This window comes from Terrapene carolina, unplaced genomic scaffold (genome assembly GCF_002925995.2).
Source record: "Terrapene carolina triunguis isolate 2854851 unplaced genomic scaffold, T_m_triunguis-2.0 Scaffold33723, whole genome shotgun sequence".
NCBI lineage: Eukaryota > Metazoa > Chordata > Testudines > Emydidae > Terrapene > Terrapene triunguis.
The window spans coordinates 3,087,391-3,106,579 of NW_020698074.1; the positions used below are offsets into that span (position 1 = coordinate 3,087,391).

The following is a 19,189-nucleotide window of genomic DNA, read 5'->3' on the forward strand; positions in this document are numbered from 1 at the left end:
AGGGAGGGGGGAAGAGCGAGGACTGGGTGCGCAGGCTTCCCCTCCCTCCCCCCCTGCCTCCTGCCCAGGGCAATCAGCTGGCTTGCGGCATTCGGGAGGCAGGGGAGGGAGGGGGAGCCTGCGCGCCGAGTCCTCGCTCCTCCCCCCTTCCTCCTGACTCCAAAATGCCGCAAGCCAGCTGATTGCTGCGGGCAGGAGGCAGGGGGAAGTGGGGGTAGGGGCTGATCCGTGGGGTCTGCCGGCGGGTGGGAGGTGCTGGGAGGTGCTAATTTTCCTGTAGTTCTGTCTGATCACTAAAGAGAATATCTTTTATTGGGCTGACTTCTTTTGGTGGAAGGGGCTATCTTTTGAGCTTCACAGAGCTCTTCCTCAGGTCTTGGGAAGATAACCAGAGTGTGACGGCTAAATGCCAGGTGGGACAGATTGTTCAGCATAAAGGGTTCCCATATGCTGTAGGAGAGCACTTAAAATAAAGTGGGCAATTAACATTTTTGCAATCCTAGGACAAAGGAAGGTAGTAGGCAGTAAGGTGTGTTTATAAATTGTTGTAATACTATTGAGCCATAAAACTAGTGACTCTGTTAAGGCCATAGTTTTTAACGTCCAGCAGAGTTATCGATTTAAGTTCCCAGGCTCATCTTTTGAAGGAGTTGTGCCGGTTTCCTTTGAGGATGAGGACTGAGAGGTCAGATATAGAGTGATCGCTTTTTGAAAAGCGTTCTCCCACAGGTGATGTGGTGTGTTTCTTTTATCACTTTTCTGTGTGAGTTCATTTGCGAGCATAGTGCATGTCTGGTTTTACCCACATAGTTGTTGTTGGGGCATTTGATGCATTAGTTAAAGTACACCACATGTTGTGATAGGCATGTGTAGGAGCACGTGTGATAGGCACATGGTGTGTGTGTGGCGGGGGAGAGGGAGTGTTGATCAGAATAGCATTGGCAGTATGTCTACAGGTTTTGCATTTGAGTTCTGGCAGAGTCTGGTGCCCGCTTAGAGTTGGTCTGTGGGGAGCTTGCTTCTGATCATGAGGTTGGCAAGGTTTGAAGGCTGGACGATCTGAACACTTTTGGCTGCTGATAGTTCCCTGACTCTAATATGTTTCCTTCTCTGGAATATGGAGTTTCCCCTTTGTCTTTCTTCACGAGGAATTGTAAGATTGTTATTTTTTCTTGCACTTATTAACAGTATCTGAGGTTCACAGACACTATTATGACGTGCAGTGCTGTATATTTCCTTTTGACTTGACTGTTAACCTTCTGGGAACTGTGCAGCTAGGGGTGGCAAAGGTCCCACATTCCCTGTGTATTGTTTCTTTTCATCAGGATTGTTCCTTGTAATCTGTCACCTCTTTCTACCACCACCCTTTCATCCACATGTTTTTTTCCCCCCTTCCTTCAGGAAGAGCTGGGCATTGCTTGTGAGCTGCTGGAGTCAGACTTCCTCAAGTGCAGCGTGGGATTTCCTTTCATGAGATCGAAGTCCAAGGTAATGTGCTGACTGACTTTCACTTTAAGGAGGATAGCTCATGAACCCCTCTGTGCCAAGGGAAGAGGCAGGAGTAGACCTGCAGGGGAAAGGCATTATGGCTCTGTGACACGACTGAGTTTTCACAGCTCTCCCATAGGGATGCTATGGCTGCCTTTCGTAATTGCTGTAAGGTTGGGCTCTTCGTTCCCACTGAACAAAGTCAGCAGCAGTGCTATGCCCATTGTAACATGTGTGCAGTACTAATGGAAGTTAACTGGTGCTTTGCAGCTGCCAGAAAATGATTGTGTAATGCTTCCTCAGCAGAAAGTTAGAAGAGGGCTCTCCACCCAGTCTGTTTTTATTGCACGGCTTTGTTTTTATTTTGTGTCGTCTCATGCTATGAAAAGTACATTTAAGTGCAGCTATGTTTAGATCAGTGCCTACAAAAATGAGATCATGAATTTCCATATTGTCTCTCAGTGACAGCTAAATAGAATTTTGCTCAATTAGCCGGTGGGTCAGAAGACAAACTGGGATCTGAAAATCCAGTTGTGTTCTTTCTGCTCTGACATCGCCAACAAAAAAAAGATTGCAGTCAAAACTTAGCTTACAGTTTTATTGCTCACGGAATGGACAGAATGGTGAAAGCTGTCTCATCTGGGGAACATCTGACCCTATGACTATTGGCTAATGCCCTAATAGGTTAGGGCCTCCTTAATACACTGACAAATGTATGCAATAACGTGCCATCGCTGGTAAAATGTGGGTCCGGCTGGAGAATCTTGCCTGTATGCTCGGGGTTCTACTGATCGCCATATTTGGGGTCGGGAAGGAATTTTCCTCCAGGGTAGATTGGCAGAGGCCCTGGAGGTTTTTTGCCTTCTTCCGCAGCATAGGGCAGGGGTCGCAAGCTGGAGGAGTCTCTGCGACTTGAAGTCTTTAAATCACGATCTGGAGACTTCAACAGCTGAGATAAGGGAAATTGGGTGGGTCAGCTTTTGTGGCCTGCATCATGCGGGAGGTCAGACTAGATGACCATAATGGTCCCTTCTGACCTTAAAGTCTATGAGTCTATGAGTCTATGAGTATGGCAACTAATATTAAATATATAAAAATAGAATATTTCTGCATGGATAGATACAGTATGTAGCTCAAGTGGAGGGGGGGGATGGACATGAAATTCTAGATTAGGGAACGCAATCTATAATACTCACTAAATGCTACTTTTTCTTTCCATAGTATGAGTTCAGTGTGATCTTTGATACAAGCCACTTGTCTGGGGAAGAGGAGTTTCTTACATTCCTTGTCACGGCCCAAAGGTAAGGGTCCCTCATCTGGCCATATTTCTTGATGGAATGTGCAGACTCTTGGCCATGTGAAATATATGCTATGAAATACACATGTTGCATGATGTATAATAAATAACTGAAATTTAATTATTAGGACCAAATTAATATATTCTGGTGGCATAAAGGGACCACAAAGCCAGCTTAACCAGCATACCAAGTATCCTGGGTAAGTGGTTAAGCCTGATACAAGGGGGTGTGTTAGGATTGTCTTTGCACTCTTGCTGCCAGATGGGTGCAAATTAGAGCCGCTCTTAGTGTGCTTTAAATTGTATTGGAGGGCAGACCAGCCCATAGCTGACTCCAGGATCAGGAGATCATAATGTGGCATGAATCCATCTTTCACCACTCATCCCTTTGAGTCTTGCACCTAGCGCAACTCAGCTGCATCTGAGCATTTGTTCCAGTGCTTGAGTGAAATAAGTGATTGGACCCATGTCAAAAAGCAATCTGCATTCATTAGATCTTCTCTAACCTGTTGAAAAGTTGAGCACACATTTTTTTCTCCTTCTGATCTTTTGTGTGGTGTGGCTGGATGTATGAGACAGCTGAGCAGTGTTCTGCCCACAAAACATTGTGAAACTTGTTATGAAGTGAGTTAGGCTGAATATCACTTTGAATACAGAATTCTTAGAAATGTGTCCATAGGGATTTGATCTTAGAATCAGTGAAAACCATAACATGCCCTGTCTGCTTTCTAAGATGATCTGCCATAAAGAAATAAAATATAACTGTGATTAGGTCACAGGAACTCTCTGTATTCATATAGGAATTGATGATAGTGCGGCTTTATTACCCTGTGCTCCTAATGCTGCCACTGCTGAAATGTGATTAGCTGGGGCTTTCGCTTTCTGTGCTGTTGGGTGTGACTGCAGATGCATGAAGAGGCCCATTTTGGATCCTTCCATGTCAAGATGGACATAATCAGTCTTAATCCTCCCATCCCCACTTTCATGATGAACCCCCACACAGAACTGTTGGAGATGAGAGATGAACACTAGCAGTTGCTCAGTGACTTTGTTCTCGTAAAGAGTAATCCCCCCAAAATGACAGGTGTGTGGAACAAGATCCTGTACCATGTGCTGCTGCTATGAAATACTGTAAGAGAGCCCTCCACATCAGAGGGTCAAGACTGTTTGTGTCTAATACATTAGAGAAATTTTATTATCCGTGAAGAGCAGTTCATCCACCCTATAGTGATCTTATGTGTAAGTCATAGTTGTTGCATAAGCTTAGTTCCATGGAGGCTGCTTTAATTTCACTCAGTCTGTGTTTTCCAGAACTTATAAGGCATAATGAAGAGGAATATACATATAACTTTTTCCCTTGGGGTCAGATCCATCAATATGCTTTAGTAAATTTTCCGTGGTACCTACCCTTATTTTACGAGGAACCTAACATAACCTATGAAGAGCCTTCCATTAAATCATGCATTCAATACTCCACATTGTTATACAACATATAAGGAGCCTAACATGTTCTCCAAGTTAGTTTTCACTTTGTGTTTGTGAAAGGGGGGAATATGCAGGGCTGGCTCAAGGAAACCCTTGTCCTCCTTCACTACAAAGCATAGGTTGTGGTGTAGATGTAAGGGGTTGTCAGTCCCTCTGGGGTGGGAGAAGTCTATAGTGCATCAAGAACTTGGATGTGTGTGCATGTAGATAGTATATAGAATAGGGTAATTAGAAGGAGGTTTTTTATATAAAGGAGGACAGAAAGGAGTCTTGTGGCTAAGGACTTGGACTGAGTCTTGGGAGGTCTGGGTTCATATCCTGTTTCTCTCATTTTATATATGTGATGGAGAAGTTAAGTAACTTAACCAGCAAGTCCTAGGTCCCCATCTAGAAAAAGAGGATAATAATACTTCTCTGCCTCACAGAGGGTGTTTTTTAGGCACTTATATGCTACAATAGTGAGAGCTATAGAAAAGCCAACGAGTAAAGAAAATAAGAGGGGAAACCTGAGATGTGCCCTAGTCAGGCTGAGATGAAGAGGGACATCCTGTATTCACAGGGTTCTCAAGCCAGTACTGTAGCACTGTCTTAGCACAGAACAGTTCTTCCTTACTTCCCACCAGAGCCGCCCAGAGGGGGGGGCAAGTGGGGCAATTTGCCCCGGGCTCCACAGGGACCCCCACAAGAATATAGTATTCTATAGTATTGCAACTTTTTTTTATGGAAGGGGCCCCCGAAATTGCTTTGCCCCAGGCCCCCTGAATCCTCTGGGTGGCCCTGCTTCCCACAGTGCTGAAAGTGTAGGAAGTACATATCTCTATAGCAGTTAAACCTGTCCCTGGTAGTAGGGGGCCCCCAGTGGGCTCATTGCAGCTGCAAGTTGGGCAGCATAGTCTGAAACAGCGTTACAATTGGCAGGGCCAGTTCTAACTTTTTTGCCGCCCCAGACAAAAAAGAAGAGAGCCGCCCTGCCGTATCCCCCCCCAACACGAGCACCACCGAAATCCCCGCCCCCCAGCACCATGCCACCCGAAGCCCCGCCCCCTCCAAGCGCCGCACCGCGCCAGCCCCCGCCCCCCCCCAACCCCCCCCCCCCCCGAGCACCACGCCGCCCAAAGCCCCGCCCCCCCGAGCACCACCCCGCCCGAAGCCCCCCCCCCGAGCACCATGCCACCCGAAGCCCCTGCCCCCCCTCCGAGCACCATGCCGCCTGAAGCACCGCCCTCCGAGCACCGCCCGAAGCCCCACCCCCCCTCCGAGCACTGCACCGCCCGAAGCCCCACCCCCCCAGCACCAAGCCCCCGCCCCCGCTCCGAGCGCCGCGCCACCAAATAAAAAAAAAATAAAAAAAATCAAGCGCCGCCCTGCCCCAAGGTGCCGCCCCAAACACGTGCTTGGTCAGCTGGTGCCTGGAGCCGGCCCTGACAGTTGGATAGTCTAATATTTATTGTACAAAAACATGCACTTTTTGGGGAAGCAACATGGGTCGCTAGCCTTAGTCTCCTGTCGTACCCTTTGCTGACAGAAATGTTCTTCCTTTTTCAGAGGGCTAGACACACACATGTACCCCTTTGAATTCCACTTGCTCACAGATGACTAGTTCCACTTGGAGGCACTGCACCTCCCTTGGTATTTGTGACGTGCTACAAAATGACAGTTTTGGAGACTTAAAACCCGTGCAAGAGGAAAGGCTACTGTAAAGTGTTTGATGGGTGCGGTGGGGTATTTGGAATGCTCTTCTGCCGCGTGCTTTTGTTTATTGGCAGTCACATCAAAGGAGCCAATTACAGAAGGCTGTGCTGTATGCCTGTTTTTTCACAGTCCTATTGAACAAACGTAGCCACCTGCAAAGCCAGCTTAGCACTTTATACAGGGAGTCCCAAGGCTGCCTGTTATAGCCTTAATAACACTGCTCAAAAATCAGAGGGGTTTGTTTGGTCAAACATTAAGGTTCGTGAATGAATCTAGTACCTTCATAGCAGAAAGCCAAAACTGGTCCCTTAGGTTACATTGCTGAAATCTGAAATAATACTTTAAAAAGGTAGAACAGGATTATTTTTCCATCTTTTGGTGGCACTCAGGCTCACCATCAGATTAAGTATCTTTGCAATTTTGACCTGCATGGGTTTGCTCAGAATACAGCATTCTCCACAAAGGCATAATATAATACTTTAAATATGTAGGCATCGTTTGTGGAGAGAGTCATTTTATATACTAGTATTGATTTAATACAGCACCTCCTACAAGCTTTAAAGCGTACTACAGAATCATTAACTGTATACATATAGCCATCATTTTACCCACCTCTTGAGTGGAATGTCACAGCTATTTTTTGATGGCACGAGCAACATTCCACACTGGGGATAGGACATGAATAATTATGTGTTGGTTTAAAGCAATGGGGAATTTAGGAAAGCAATGATTGATGTTGGAAATTGGCCACATTTGAGGCCCTTACTCATGGGAAATGTACCATGGGACCTTCAGTGACCTGAAGTCAGCAGAAAGACCTCAGTGTTTGTATCATTCAAAAGACAGCAGCACAGTGTTCTCTGCTATCAGGAGCATTGGCTTTTTTCTTACTTAGAGGGAAAAGTGCTATTCGCAAACTGTGGAAACAGGCCAGATTCTTAAAATTTGGATCTAGATCTGAGCTGTTCCAAAAGTACCCTTTGTGGCAACTTCGTCCATTTTCAGACGCTCATCCACACCACTTGAAATGTCAGTAAATGACATGTTTCTCACGGCATGACATGAAGTCAGTGGTACTGATTTGGAGTCGTCTTCAAACCTGTGTGAGAGGAAAGGGTTTTGGGGGCATTTAGAGTCTCAGCTTTGGTTTGGCCCATCTTGGGGTTAATGATATAGCCACAAAATTTGGATTCAGATTCAAACTTTCTCAGAAATCAAAGATTTTTAGATCCACAGCTTTGCTCAACTCCATTTAGCTTATGAGAGCTGATGAGTTCACAGCCCAAGGAAATATAGTTGGCGATACATTTCTTATTGATAAAACCTGTGACTGAAGCTTCTTGACTGTCATTTTCTTATGTCAAGAAGAGGTAAGCTGAAGTAGGGCTATCTACTGAACTAGCTTTGAAATGTTTGGCAAAAACTGAACATGGTATCACATTTCTACTCGAGGGTTTTATTATCCAACACCTCTAAATTTGGGAGATCAGAAAGATTTCCAAAAACAATCCATCTCTATATATCCCATTGAAATAAATGGACATGGTTGTGTAAGTGAATGAGAGGTGAATACTCATCTTTTTTTGCTCCATATTTTGGACTTTTGCCAGGCCATGGAATAGCACCTAATAAAAACCTATCTCTCTTTCATTTTGAAAAGTGACTAACTGTGATATGGGCTGTTGTAGAGTACACGCCTCAGTCAGTGTGCATGGTTTTTAGGCACCTAGTTCCCGGTAATTCTATTTTGAGCTGCTTAGCTACAGCCTCGTTTACTGATTTGAGAACAGTAGGACCACAACACTGTTCTAAGATCTCCTGCAAAAGAGAGGTACAATCTGACAGATAACGAGTGATTTTAAATTATTGACTGTAAATTATTTTGATTATGTCTGGGATGTAAGATGGAGACTTGCCATTATTTTACTACAGTAGTTTTCCATGTCAAGTGAATTTAGATGGATTCTCATCTTATGGGTACATTTTCAGCGTATCTCTTATAGTGTATGTCTGCACTGCTGCTGGGGACGTGCTTCCCAGTGCACTCATGCTAGTGCACTAAAAATAGTGTAGCCGGGATAGCCGGGCAGCTGCCTGAGTACAAGCCCCGCTGGACCCTCTTCTGGTGGCTAGCCCAAGATGGCACCTGTGCTACACCGGCTACACTGCTATTTTAACATGTAGAGCTAGCGCAAGTCTGTATACCTGCACTGGGAAGCATGCTCCCAGCTGCTGTGTAGACTTACCCATACAGTACATGCACAAAGGCAGTTCGCAGAAGACAAGCTTTGTGTGTAGGTCCCCTCCAGGGCACAATTTACAAATGTAACCCTTGATCTTTAAAAGTCTCTGTAATGAGCCATCACTCAAACACAGGGGTTCAGAGTAAAAGGCCGATATGAGATAGTAGCTGCTGACTGCACCCGTGTAATTCAGTGCAAAGCCTGTAGGTTTACAGCATGCTTATTTTTCCTTTCTGACACAGTGGAAACCTAGAGCACGCTGAATCGCTACATGACAACACTCTCACCCTGTCTGTGCCCTTGATGCATGAAGTGGACTCATCTATCACTGGGTAAGTGACCAATTATCAAATGACAAAAAATACAAATAAAATCCTAACAAGAACATGTGAATTTCATCCAACGGAAAATTACATTCTTCTCTTTGTTTACATGTGGCCAGAAAGCTGCTTTCTTCTAGACTTGTTTCCCAGACTTTGAAAACAGGACATCGTCATTCATTATCTGGGATGTATTTATTGCACCCCATCCTCCCTCAGCCAGTAACATTAGATATTTTAGTCATTGATTTAAGTTGCTGTAATTCTGTGAATGTGATGGACCTTTTAAAAAAAAAAAGGGGGGGGGAGTGGGGAAGACTAAATTAATCAAATCTCATTCCAGAGGATGTATCTAAAGATATGACTGAGAATTGCCAGGCCAAAGGTTAGGGTCAGATGTTCTGGAATTCTTGGAATAATGGTGAGATCTAACTATTTGCCTTTCTGTTTAATTTCATAGTCAGAACTAACTTGTGTTTATATTTTAACCCCCATTCTCCCTGGTATGAAAGGAGTTCGAATAAAAATAGAGAGCTCCACATCACTATCAAGGCTGAAATACTTGTAATATACTGGACAACTGTGTCTCTATAGATAAATTCATGGAGGATAGATCCATCAATGGCTATTAGCCGGGATGGGCAGGAATGGTGTCCCTAGCCTGTTTGCCAGAAGCTGAGAGTGGGGGACAGGGGATGGATCATTTGATGATTTCCTGTTCTGTTCGTTCCCTCGGGGGCACCTGGCATTGGCCACTTTGGAAGACAGGCTACTGGGCTAGATGGACCTTTGGTCTGACCCAGTATGGCCGTTCTTATGTTCTTATGTCCCTCTCTACTGGCTGGACCTCATAAAGAGCTATTATCTATAAACTAATGGACCTGGAGCGTTAGCTCTGCCATTTGAGGCTGAACCTTCTAGATCCAGAGATTCCAGGTTCAATCCCAACAGGCGACCGAGGCAGTAACTGACTCAGAATTAGGTGATCCAGACACCGAAGAGGAATAATGACGTATGCTGGGCTAATGTGGTTTACATGTACTGCCCACTTGGGGAAGCACACCCTGAGCATCAGAGGTCTGCAGAACTTCCCTGTACTAGCCACCATTTGTAACAACCTCCTGAATGGATCCTTTGTGGTGACTGAATCCATGCAGCATGAGCATCTACTGCCTGAGCTAAGGGCCACGGCACTACTATACCATTAGTAAAGGACCAAGACATACTTAGCCACTGTTAAAGTTGAGAAAATAGATACCTGTGCTTATTTGAATTCAATGTGTGAGTTAGCAGAGGATGTGGGTAAACCTTTAGATTCATGGCCAAGTCTCAGTTTGACCATTTAGGCCTGTATTCCTGTCACACTACACAGGAATAAAGTCACATAACTCCCATTAGCGCACAGAGTTGTCATGCATGTGGAAGATGTGGGTGAGCCTACTCAGACAAAAGAAGAATGCCATCAAACCTCAACGTAAATCTCAACCTCTTTTGAGGCGTGAAAAAGTCTGGCTAACCTTTTTCATTCATTTTAATTTTTTAACATGTCTGCACTTACAGGCTCCAAACCGGATTTTGTGCCAAAATACTACAAGAAAGACTGTCCCCATAGTATTTCTGTCCCTGTGGGAAGCACGACATGCTGGAAATTTTAAGAGAGAGCCTGTTCTCACGTTTCTGGCCCAGGTTTTGCAGACCCCAGTAGTTCGGATGTGTGTTTATTTGACCTGATCCTCTGAACTTGTTAAGGTTTGCCCATGACTAACAAGTACAAACATTTCCAGATACTGAAAATACAATACTTAGCAGTACTGAAAAAAACCCTTGTATTTAAATAATGGAGTCAAATATGTCTGCATGGAAATCAGTCTACATTTAAACTTTAATCCAGTCAATCCCTTGCTCCTTGATGAAACTGATGATTCTCAAGCACAGAAAAGTTTCATCTATTATTCTAGGACTGCTGTATTCTCCCTGTTAGTGAACGAAGATCCTAAAAATTCCAAAAAGTTTGACGCAACTTGGGCTTCTTTCCTTCTCTTCATAATATCTCATTTAAAAGACAAGTCTTGAAAACCCCGCCTAACTGATTTTATGGATTACTTTCTTCATTCAAATACATTAGGTGTAGCTAACTCCAGAGCAATACAACACCTTATCTGGTTACCAGGACTGAGTTTACTGATGGTTTCATCAGAGGAGATAAAGTTCTGAGGCATGATAACATTAGTGATGCTCTATTTTGGACACCATATTTTAAAAGAATATTTTCATTTATTATTAAGGATCTGAGTCCATGATAGAGATCCTTAGCCCTGCTCCTAGGCTATGTAAAGGCATGGAGTGGTATAAATAGGCCCTAAAAGCTCAGTATCCAGCTGGGAGAGGACTCTCCTTGCACGGGCACTGTAGAAGACAGCAGTAAGGCTGCCTTCTGAAGACCGTCTTATGAGCCCCAGCATAGGAGGCATGCTGGGGCAGGAGGGGCATTTCAGATGCAGCTCTTTGGAAATTCTGAGTACCACTGCCACCTATATGGTAACCTGAGGAGGCTGCTGTAACTTAGGTTCCCAGGGCTGTCTTAAATTACACCGGGAGCCTTTTTTGCCCCTGGAACATCCCAGGATTAGGAGGGCATTTTGGGAGGATTAGCCCCATCTCCCCCATGGGGTTGTGAGTTTTGTGCTGTGCCTCGTAGTCCTGCTGGTAAAACAGTGTTGTGTTTTACACTGTGATGAGTGATGAGAGACTGACATTCAGGAGTCCTGGCTTCTATTCCTAGCTCTGCCACTGACTTGCTGTGTGACCATGGGCAAGTCACTACATCTTTCCTGTGCCTCAGTCTCATGGTCTGCAAAATGGAGATTACAACCCCATAGTTGTTGAAAAGTGTAATTAATTAATGTTCATAAAGTGCTGTGGAAACCATAGACAGAAATCCATATGTAAGTGAAAATTATTACTGTTATTAAAACAGCTTTCTCAGATTAATTTAACGTTATCAATGACCCACCCCCTGCAAACCTAGTCAAGGAAAACTTGCCTTGTTTTCAGCAAAGAATTAGAAAGTTCTGCAGGACTGGGACAATAGCAAGTGACATTTTTACCTAAGTCTTTTGTTGCCATTTTAACAATAAATACTAGTTGTATTAAATGTTGATAAATAGAGCTGACTGAGTAATTCATAACCAGTAATTGATCAGACAGTTTTAGGTCCTCAGTGGAGGTACACTGGCATAAAACTGGAGTCTTTCTGTTGCCAACTATGCAGGAACAATTCCTTTAATTTCTTCTGTGAATTAATTTTTTCTCTCCAAAATTATGCTGATTAGGACAGATCCTCTCAAGTGTTGTAGAGCAGTATAGCTCTCCTGTAGTCCATGGAGTTATGCTGCTTTACGCCAGCGGAAGATCAGGCCTATTGTATTTTTTTTTTTAAATCTTTGTGGGCCAAATGCAAAAAGTATTTGACATTCCAGCTATGTGGGTGAGTTGTGATTGGTCAGATAAGTCAGTTGGTATTAGTTTTACTTTCCTCAGTGGATGAGCATTTCTGATATGAAAACTTGTGTGAACAGATTTTGATTTCCACAGAAACTCAGGTGGCTTTGAAGTTAGCTTTCTGCAAACATTGTTACCTGTAAAACTTGATTATATAAATGGTTACCAAAAATGAACACAGAATGGGGCATGTGCATTTAGAGTAGATCCAACTCTCACAGAAGTCAGTGGAAGTCTTTCCAATGGAACATTTTTCAAGAGCAAGTTGCATGCTTAGAGCTCTGAGAGTCTGGAAAGAAAGATTTCAGTTCCCAACATGAGAGGACCAGGGCATGGACAAGAAGTTTTGTCGTAGGCATGGGGAAGAAGGGACAGATTTTAGATATGATGTTAAAAACATCTCACATTATGACTGGGAATAGCAGAAAAAAAGACCCAGTTCAGGATCCATTAAGGTTGTATTTGTCTGACCTACTGCTGAGAATAAAACAAAGTATAGACAATAGGATGGGAAGGAAAGGGCTCCCTTGAGTCACCTCTCCTAAATCTCTGTACCCAGCTGAATGAACTCTGCACTACACTTTCAATCCACAAATGTATCTCACATTGAAGACAGATGGCAATGACTGAATTCATGTCTTAACCTTTCAGAACTGTCTCCCCGACTTCCTTTTTGTATGGAGGGTCTGTGGAAAGATCCAGTTTTGTTCAGCTGGAGAATTATGAATGTCTTTTTCAGCCCCTCAACTTCACTCTTCAGGTAAAGTTGATCCACCTTTACAGCTTCTTCTCTTGACAGCACATTTTTTTGTGCGGAGATTGGTGCACATTTCCTTATCTCAGAACAGTGTGTCATACATACATTTTAGGCTGCTGTATTCACAGTGGACTAAAATAGTCTCCAGGGATGGTGTTTTTCCTTATCTTAATATATTATTAAACGATTTAGAAATAGGGCATCACAGTTTCATGGGCAGGGAGCTGCCATTATTTGGTCTGGTCTTTTTTCCCTTTCATCACATGCAGAGTGAACAGCTCTGTTCATTCAAGTATCACATCTCAGATTCAGTCCCAAGTTTCCAAAGGGAAGAGACATTATTTTCAGCGGCATTACGGTTAAACAGAAGGATAGGCAGTGTTCATTCATGAGACCGAGCAACTGCCCTCTCAAAAGAATCAAGGCTTGCTGCATGTAAATGTCAACACTACAGTGTACTCAGTGCTCCCTACTACAGAATAGTGCAAAGAATGGGCCAGAACTGTGCAGCTTGTTTGTGTCTGTGTGGGATATGTGACCAGATGTCCCGATTTTATAGGCACAGTCCTGATATTTGGGGCTTTGTCTTATATAGGTGCCTATTACGCCCCACCCTGTCCCGATTTTTCACCTTTGCTATCTGGTCACCCTAATGTGGGAGTTTAACAACAAAGGGTAGAGGTGAGAAGGGTTCGTTTTAAATACGTCACACAGGATCTCAAAATTACGTGTGCAGGTCTATGGGATCATCCTTTTCATGTGGATGACATAGGCTACCGCCGCCGGGGGGGGGGGGGGGGGTCGATTTAAGATACGCATATCTTGACGTATCGGAGCCGACTTACCCTGCTGTGAGGACTGCAGCAAATCGACCTCCCCCGTCGATGGCGCTTACTCCTACCTCCACTGGTGGAGTACAAGCGTCGATTCGGGGATCGAATGTCACGTCCCGACGAGACGCGATAATTCGATCCCCGAGAGATCGATTTCTACCCGCCGATTCAGGCGGGTAGTGTAGACATAGCCATAGCTTCCTGGTGCAGTGTAACATGTGGGATGCATGTTAAAACAAGATCTTTTGATGGGACCAAAAGGCACTCATCTCACTACCGTCACTGTGTTTCATAGTTATCTTTACAAATCCTTTTTGACCACTAGATGGGAGTAGGGGATGACAAATCATACAGACGTGAGAGGGTGGGGGATCATTTATAGAATATTGTAAACAATAGCTTTTCATTTTCCCTTCTTTCCCCTGTTCTCCTAGGCATGATGCCACTTAACTCATAATGGGTAACACATGTCTCCATCTAGGGGCAGGCTATAGTCCAGAGCAGTTAAGCCCCTCCTGTCATGCACTGCCCGTAGCTATTTATTAAAAAGGAGTAAAAGCCGGGTGTTCAAACTGGGATTTCAGGATGTTAAAGCTCTTGTGAACCAGACTTCTAGTTCCTGTGACTCTGAATTTATTCATGAGGATTTGCAGTTTTTCCATAGTCATTTATTGGTTCGAAAACAGATAAAGACCAGATGTACTGTTTTGACTAGATGATTACTTTCAATAAAAGAAAATTATATAAAGTATAGGGATAGAATTTATACATTGATAATATATCCCTCCCTCCCTTCTGATCTCTCTCACGCAAACACAAGTTGCAATGTAAGAGAGTTTTCATATAGAAATTGAAAATGATACTATAACAAGTCACAGATCTGCCCTCCAGTAAAGTGGTAAACCTCGGACACTCTCTCTCTCTCTCTCTCTCTCTCACACACACACACACACACACACAGAGGGTAGGGTAGGGTTTCATAATGGGTAAAGCATGGTTTGTATCACAATTTGTTTAATTGTTTTTAATGATTTTCCCACTATTTATTAAACTTCTCCAGATGGAGAAAAGTAACATTTTCTCAACAGAAAAAAGATGAATTGCTAAAAATACATAGGGTTTTGGGCGATTTTTGTATGTGAAACTCTGCATTGAGTCAAATGTTTTGTTGTGAATAATGTGTTGTGTAATCCAAATACCTCTTATTCATGAACTGTTTTTCCTTATCATGTTGGGATTATCCATTTTTTAAATTTCTAATTTGTTACATTAGGCTCACATTTCATGCAGTATTTGTTCTGCTCCATTGTAGTTGGAGCCTCCTCTCCTTTCTTGTGCCTCAGGGCTTTTGTAAAGACTTGGCATTCTGCACCAGTCCCCTTTATCATTCATGCATTCCTCAAACTATATACAATGCCTCAAGAAAGAAGACTTGATATTTTAATATTTATAGTCCCTTTGACTCACAACAATGCTGGTGTGGATCACTATATATTTAGACAAAGAAATCTCAACATAGCTGAATGTTTTTAATTGGATTGTTTAATATTTTGATTATATAAACATTTATATATGTGTATGTATTAGCAATGGTCAGAAAATGTTTTTTCCCTCCCTATGAAAAATGTAAACAAAATATTTTAAAAACTGAAATTTTTCATGGATATCTTTGAGTTTTTTTGGGGAGGAAAAAAGTTTTGCATTTTACGCCTGAAACTTTTCAGTTTGGGGCTGGAAACTCTTTGGTTTTACAATGAAAAGTCAACGTGTTTCCATGAAAAATCTTGTTCTGTTGAAACCCCCCAAATCTTGAACTGAATTAAGGTTGCTCAAGTGCATTTCCTATCAACACAGTCAATAAACCCAGAATTCCAGTAGTCATGTTCATCATTCCATTTTGGTTTGTGCTCTTTAAGAAAAACACACACAAAATATAATGCAATGGTTACCATAATGGAAAAGAACAACATTGGTAGGAAAAGCAATGCTCTTTTCATTTTTCTGGACAGCATTATTGAAGCATTCAAAATGTAGTCATTGGCCGTGTGTCCACAGAATGGACAAAAGCCACATGTAATTTATGTTGGTAACTGGCTTTTTAATTACTTGCCATTGTATGTCAATGCTGTTCACTGTATAGTGCACACTGTGGGTGAAAATACTAAATGTCAAAAACGCAAAAATTAAACTAACCCCTGCTGCTGTATCCAATGCTTTTATATAACAGTTCTTAGTGGAGACTGAAAAAATTAGGGACATGAGTGAAATTTGGAAATATATCTGTAATCCATGTTCACTCTGAGTAACTGTGTAATGTCAATGAAGAGAATTACAGTTCTGCAATAATTTCATATTCATGATTTTTTATATATGTACTTGTATTTATACGTATTTTCACACTTCAAGGTTTACAACACTGGACCAAGCACACTCCCCGAACCTTTTGTTGACATTTTGTTTCCTAACCGCCTCTCTGCCAGTGGGGCTGAAACTTTTCACATTCAGCAGATGATGGTGAGTACTTTGTAATGTTTCCTCAATTGGTGAAACTCTCCGTTTTTCTCACTTAAGTAAGATCCAACGTTAACTGTATTCTGATTAAATAGTTTGCTCTCTAGTGGAGTCTGATATAAAGCCAATCCATGTTCATTTACATCAGTTTTCTGTACAATCACCTTTAAATAGGAAACTTAAAACTGAATATAACATTTATATCATATTATACCTCATCATTAACACAAACAGGGTTTTTGACTGGTTGCTTACAAATGTTAGTAGCCTAACGATTAAAAAAAAAAATTCTGTGTCTACCACCAAGAAAACCATCCCATGCAGGTGTTCTGACATAGGATTCACTTTTGGGGTTTTGGGGTTTTTTAAGTTTGGGTTAATATGTTAAAATATGTTTTGTATTGATGAGATGTTGAAAGGAAGAGTTGGCTAGGGAGCTGATTCACTCCTCCCCTTTACAAATTCATAGTAATTGGATGTGTGTGGGAAACTGTGCAGAAAAGGTACAACCCAACACCCCAACTCACAGGTAAGTTGGGAGGCTGCATTTGTGGCTGCTTTTCTAGCCTTTTGGCTGGAAAAGTAGCTGCAGCCGTTATACGCCCCAAATGCAGGTGTTTATGTCACTGGAACCATGCAAATGTATATCCAATGACGTCTTCTTTCGCACATAGCCGACATCCCTGTTCATGCCAATCAGTCTGTGGCTGGTGCAAAACAATAGCAGGTAGAAAAGCCCACCTTGCATTGCTGCTTTGCTTGTGCCCCTTCCCCGGGCTTTTTGCCTGGAAGAGTTTAGATATTTGTAGAAGCATCTAGAAACAGGGAGGGAAGAACCAGCATCATGTTACCTGCCAGAGTTGCTCAGATTGAGCCCATCCTCCAGCCCTTGCAGGATTTTTTTACCTCCCAGGCCTTTTTAATGCTTTGTTCAGCCTAGTTTAAAATGCAGAAGACAGTCCAGACTCAGTGTCACGTTGCTCACTCTATGCAATGTGGCATTTGTCTTTTGGCATTTACAGGTTTATGCCCATAAACTTTAATACTTGCTCCCCAAGGGACTGAGTTATGGGTGCCAGGGCAGATGGTAAGGTCATGAAAGCCTTTTAGAACAAAATTCCAAACTTAGGCTTCTTAGGATTAGGCCCCATGATGTGTTGGAAATGTAGGCACTTGTTTAACACTAACATTCACTTTCCCCAGCTGTCTAGCAATGTCCTCTTGTGGGATTGTGTGGCATGTTTTCACTGATACTGCTATTCTCTATCTATCTGTCTAAGAAGATTATGGTATAGGGCCCCCATGTAGTATTTGAGCTTCTCATAAGCATTAATGAATTTATCCTCACAAACTCTCGGGGAGGTAGGGAAGTGTTTTACAGATGAGGAGTTGAAGCACAGAGAGATTAAGTGATTTGCCTGAGGTCACGCAGGAAGTGTGTGTCAGAGCTGGGCATTGAATCTGTCTCCTAAGTTTGTGTCTAGTGCCTTAAGCACAAGACCACCCTACCTCCTTGCCGAGGTTTTATTGACTGAAAAGGGGAAATTAAGCCATTGAACTTTTGAGGCATCATAGTGCAGAACAAACATCCTTTTAAAAAACAAATTATATCCAAAAGCAGCAGACTGGAATGAACTCTGGAAAATGGGTCAGAAGTAGCCGCTTTGCAAAAAGACTTTTGTAAGCACATTTACTAATGATTCCCATGTTTCTGATCAGTCTGTACTTCCCGTAGCACAAACATCAGCTGATGCAGTTGTGCAGAGGAATAGTGTCCCTTTCAGAACAATGCATAGCAAAGTTACCCGAAAGTTATTCTTTTGCTTTCACATTCTTAGAAGTCAACTAGGGTGACCAGATGAGATGAAGAAAATATCGGGACACCGGGAGGGGGAGGGGGGAAGCCGAGTGTTGCCGGCCGGCTGAGAGCAAAAGAAAAAAGAAAAAAGCCGAGTGCTGCCGGCCGGCCGAGAGAAAAAAAAAAAAAAAAGCCGGCACAAAATATTGGGACAAAAATTGCGTCCCGACCAGAGATCGGTCAGGACGCAGGACAAACAGCTCAAAATCGGGACGGTCCCGATTTTATCGGGACGTCTGGTCACCCTAAAGTCAACATGATCAGACCTTTCAAAATGGATGAAGTTGCGATTATAATAAGAATGTTTATAAAGTTGCATAAACAATGTGAATAATCGGTGGTTAATTGCCAGGATTTACTCTTAAAATTCATTTCATCGGCATCTTAAGTTTTGATGGCATAACAAATTTTTCTGAAAGCCATTTAATACTTGTGCCTGCCTGTCAAAGTTGATTTGACCCATTTAATGTACACTACAGCATTGCAGTTTATGGATGCAAGCACATAGAGTAACTATAATGCACATTTGTGTTCAGTATGCATATAGAGTACAGCGTAATCTATATCCATGGTCTCCAAACTTTTTTGATCGCGCACCCCATTAGTAAAAAATTTTTGAGCACGCACCCCCTGCTCCCGGCCAAACTCTCGAAGCAAAAAAAAAAAGCCGCTCAGACTCCCGTCCGAACTGCCGAAGGGGGGGGGAAAAAAGTTGTGCTGCTCCGGTGGCGCTCCTCCTGCCGCGCACCCCGAAAGATCCCCTTGCGTGCACCCCACTTTGGAGACCACTGATCTATATTGTACCATGAGCCAATCGTTCTATATTGTGTGGATTGGGTTCTTGTTCCATAATTCAGTCACAAAAATAATACGAAGAGAGTTGGATACAGCCCATTAGAACTGTTTGTGTCTACTGGAGGCATTTGTAGACAAGATTATCTCACTCCCTTTAAAACTAATAACATGTTTCTCCTGTCTGTTGCTCTGAGCTTTTTGCTTTATTGCAGAAACTCTTCTAAAAGATTTTATTTCCCAGCAATGCAGTAATGATCTCAGATACCAAAGGCTAGAATGCTTGCTGCAGCTCTCTGCCTTTTACTTCCCAAATCACCCAAATAACACTACTTGTTTATCCTTGACCCCCTCCATTGTCCTCTTTTCCCCTTCCACCCAGCAAGGAAGTGCTGGTAAGTGCTTCCTTCCT

General features: G+C 42.9%; 1 protein-coding gene across 1 annotated transcript in view; it reads left to right on the forward strand.

Moving 5' to 3' along the window:
* The window catches only part of LOC112104941 (integrin alpha-9), a 295,892-nt gene that overhangs the window by 222,658 nt on the left and 54,045 nt on the right, over window positions 1–19,189 (forward strand). Inside the window, exons 19-23 of the mRNA XM_026663550.2 lie at window positions 1,402–1,488; window positions 2,710–2,789; window positions 8,448–8,537; window positions 12,678–12,786; window positions 16,023–16,130. Coding sequence (XP_026519335.1) covers window positions 1,402–1,488; window positions 2,710–2,789; window positions 8,448–8,537; window positions 12,678–12,786; window positions 16,023–16,130 — 474 coding nt within the window. The remainder of the gene's footprint in view (window positions 1–1,401; window positions 1,489–2,709; window positions 2,790–8,447; window positions 8,538–12,677; window positions 12,787–16,022; window positions 16,131–19,189) is intronic.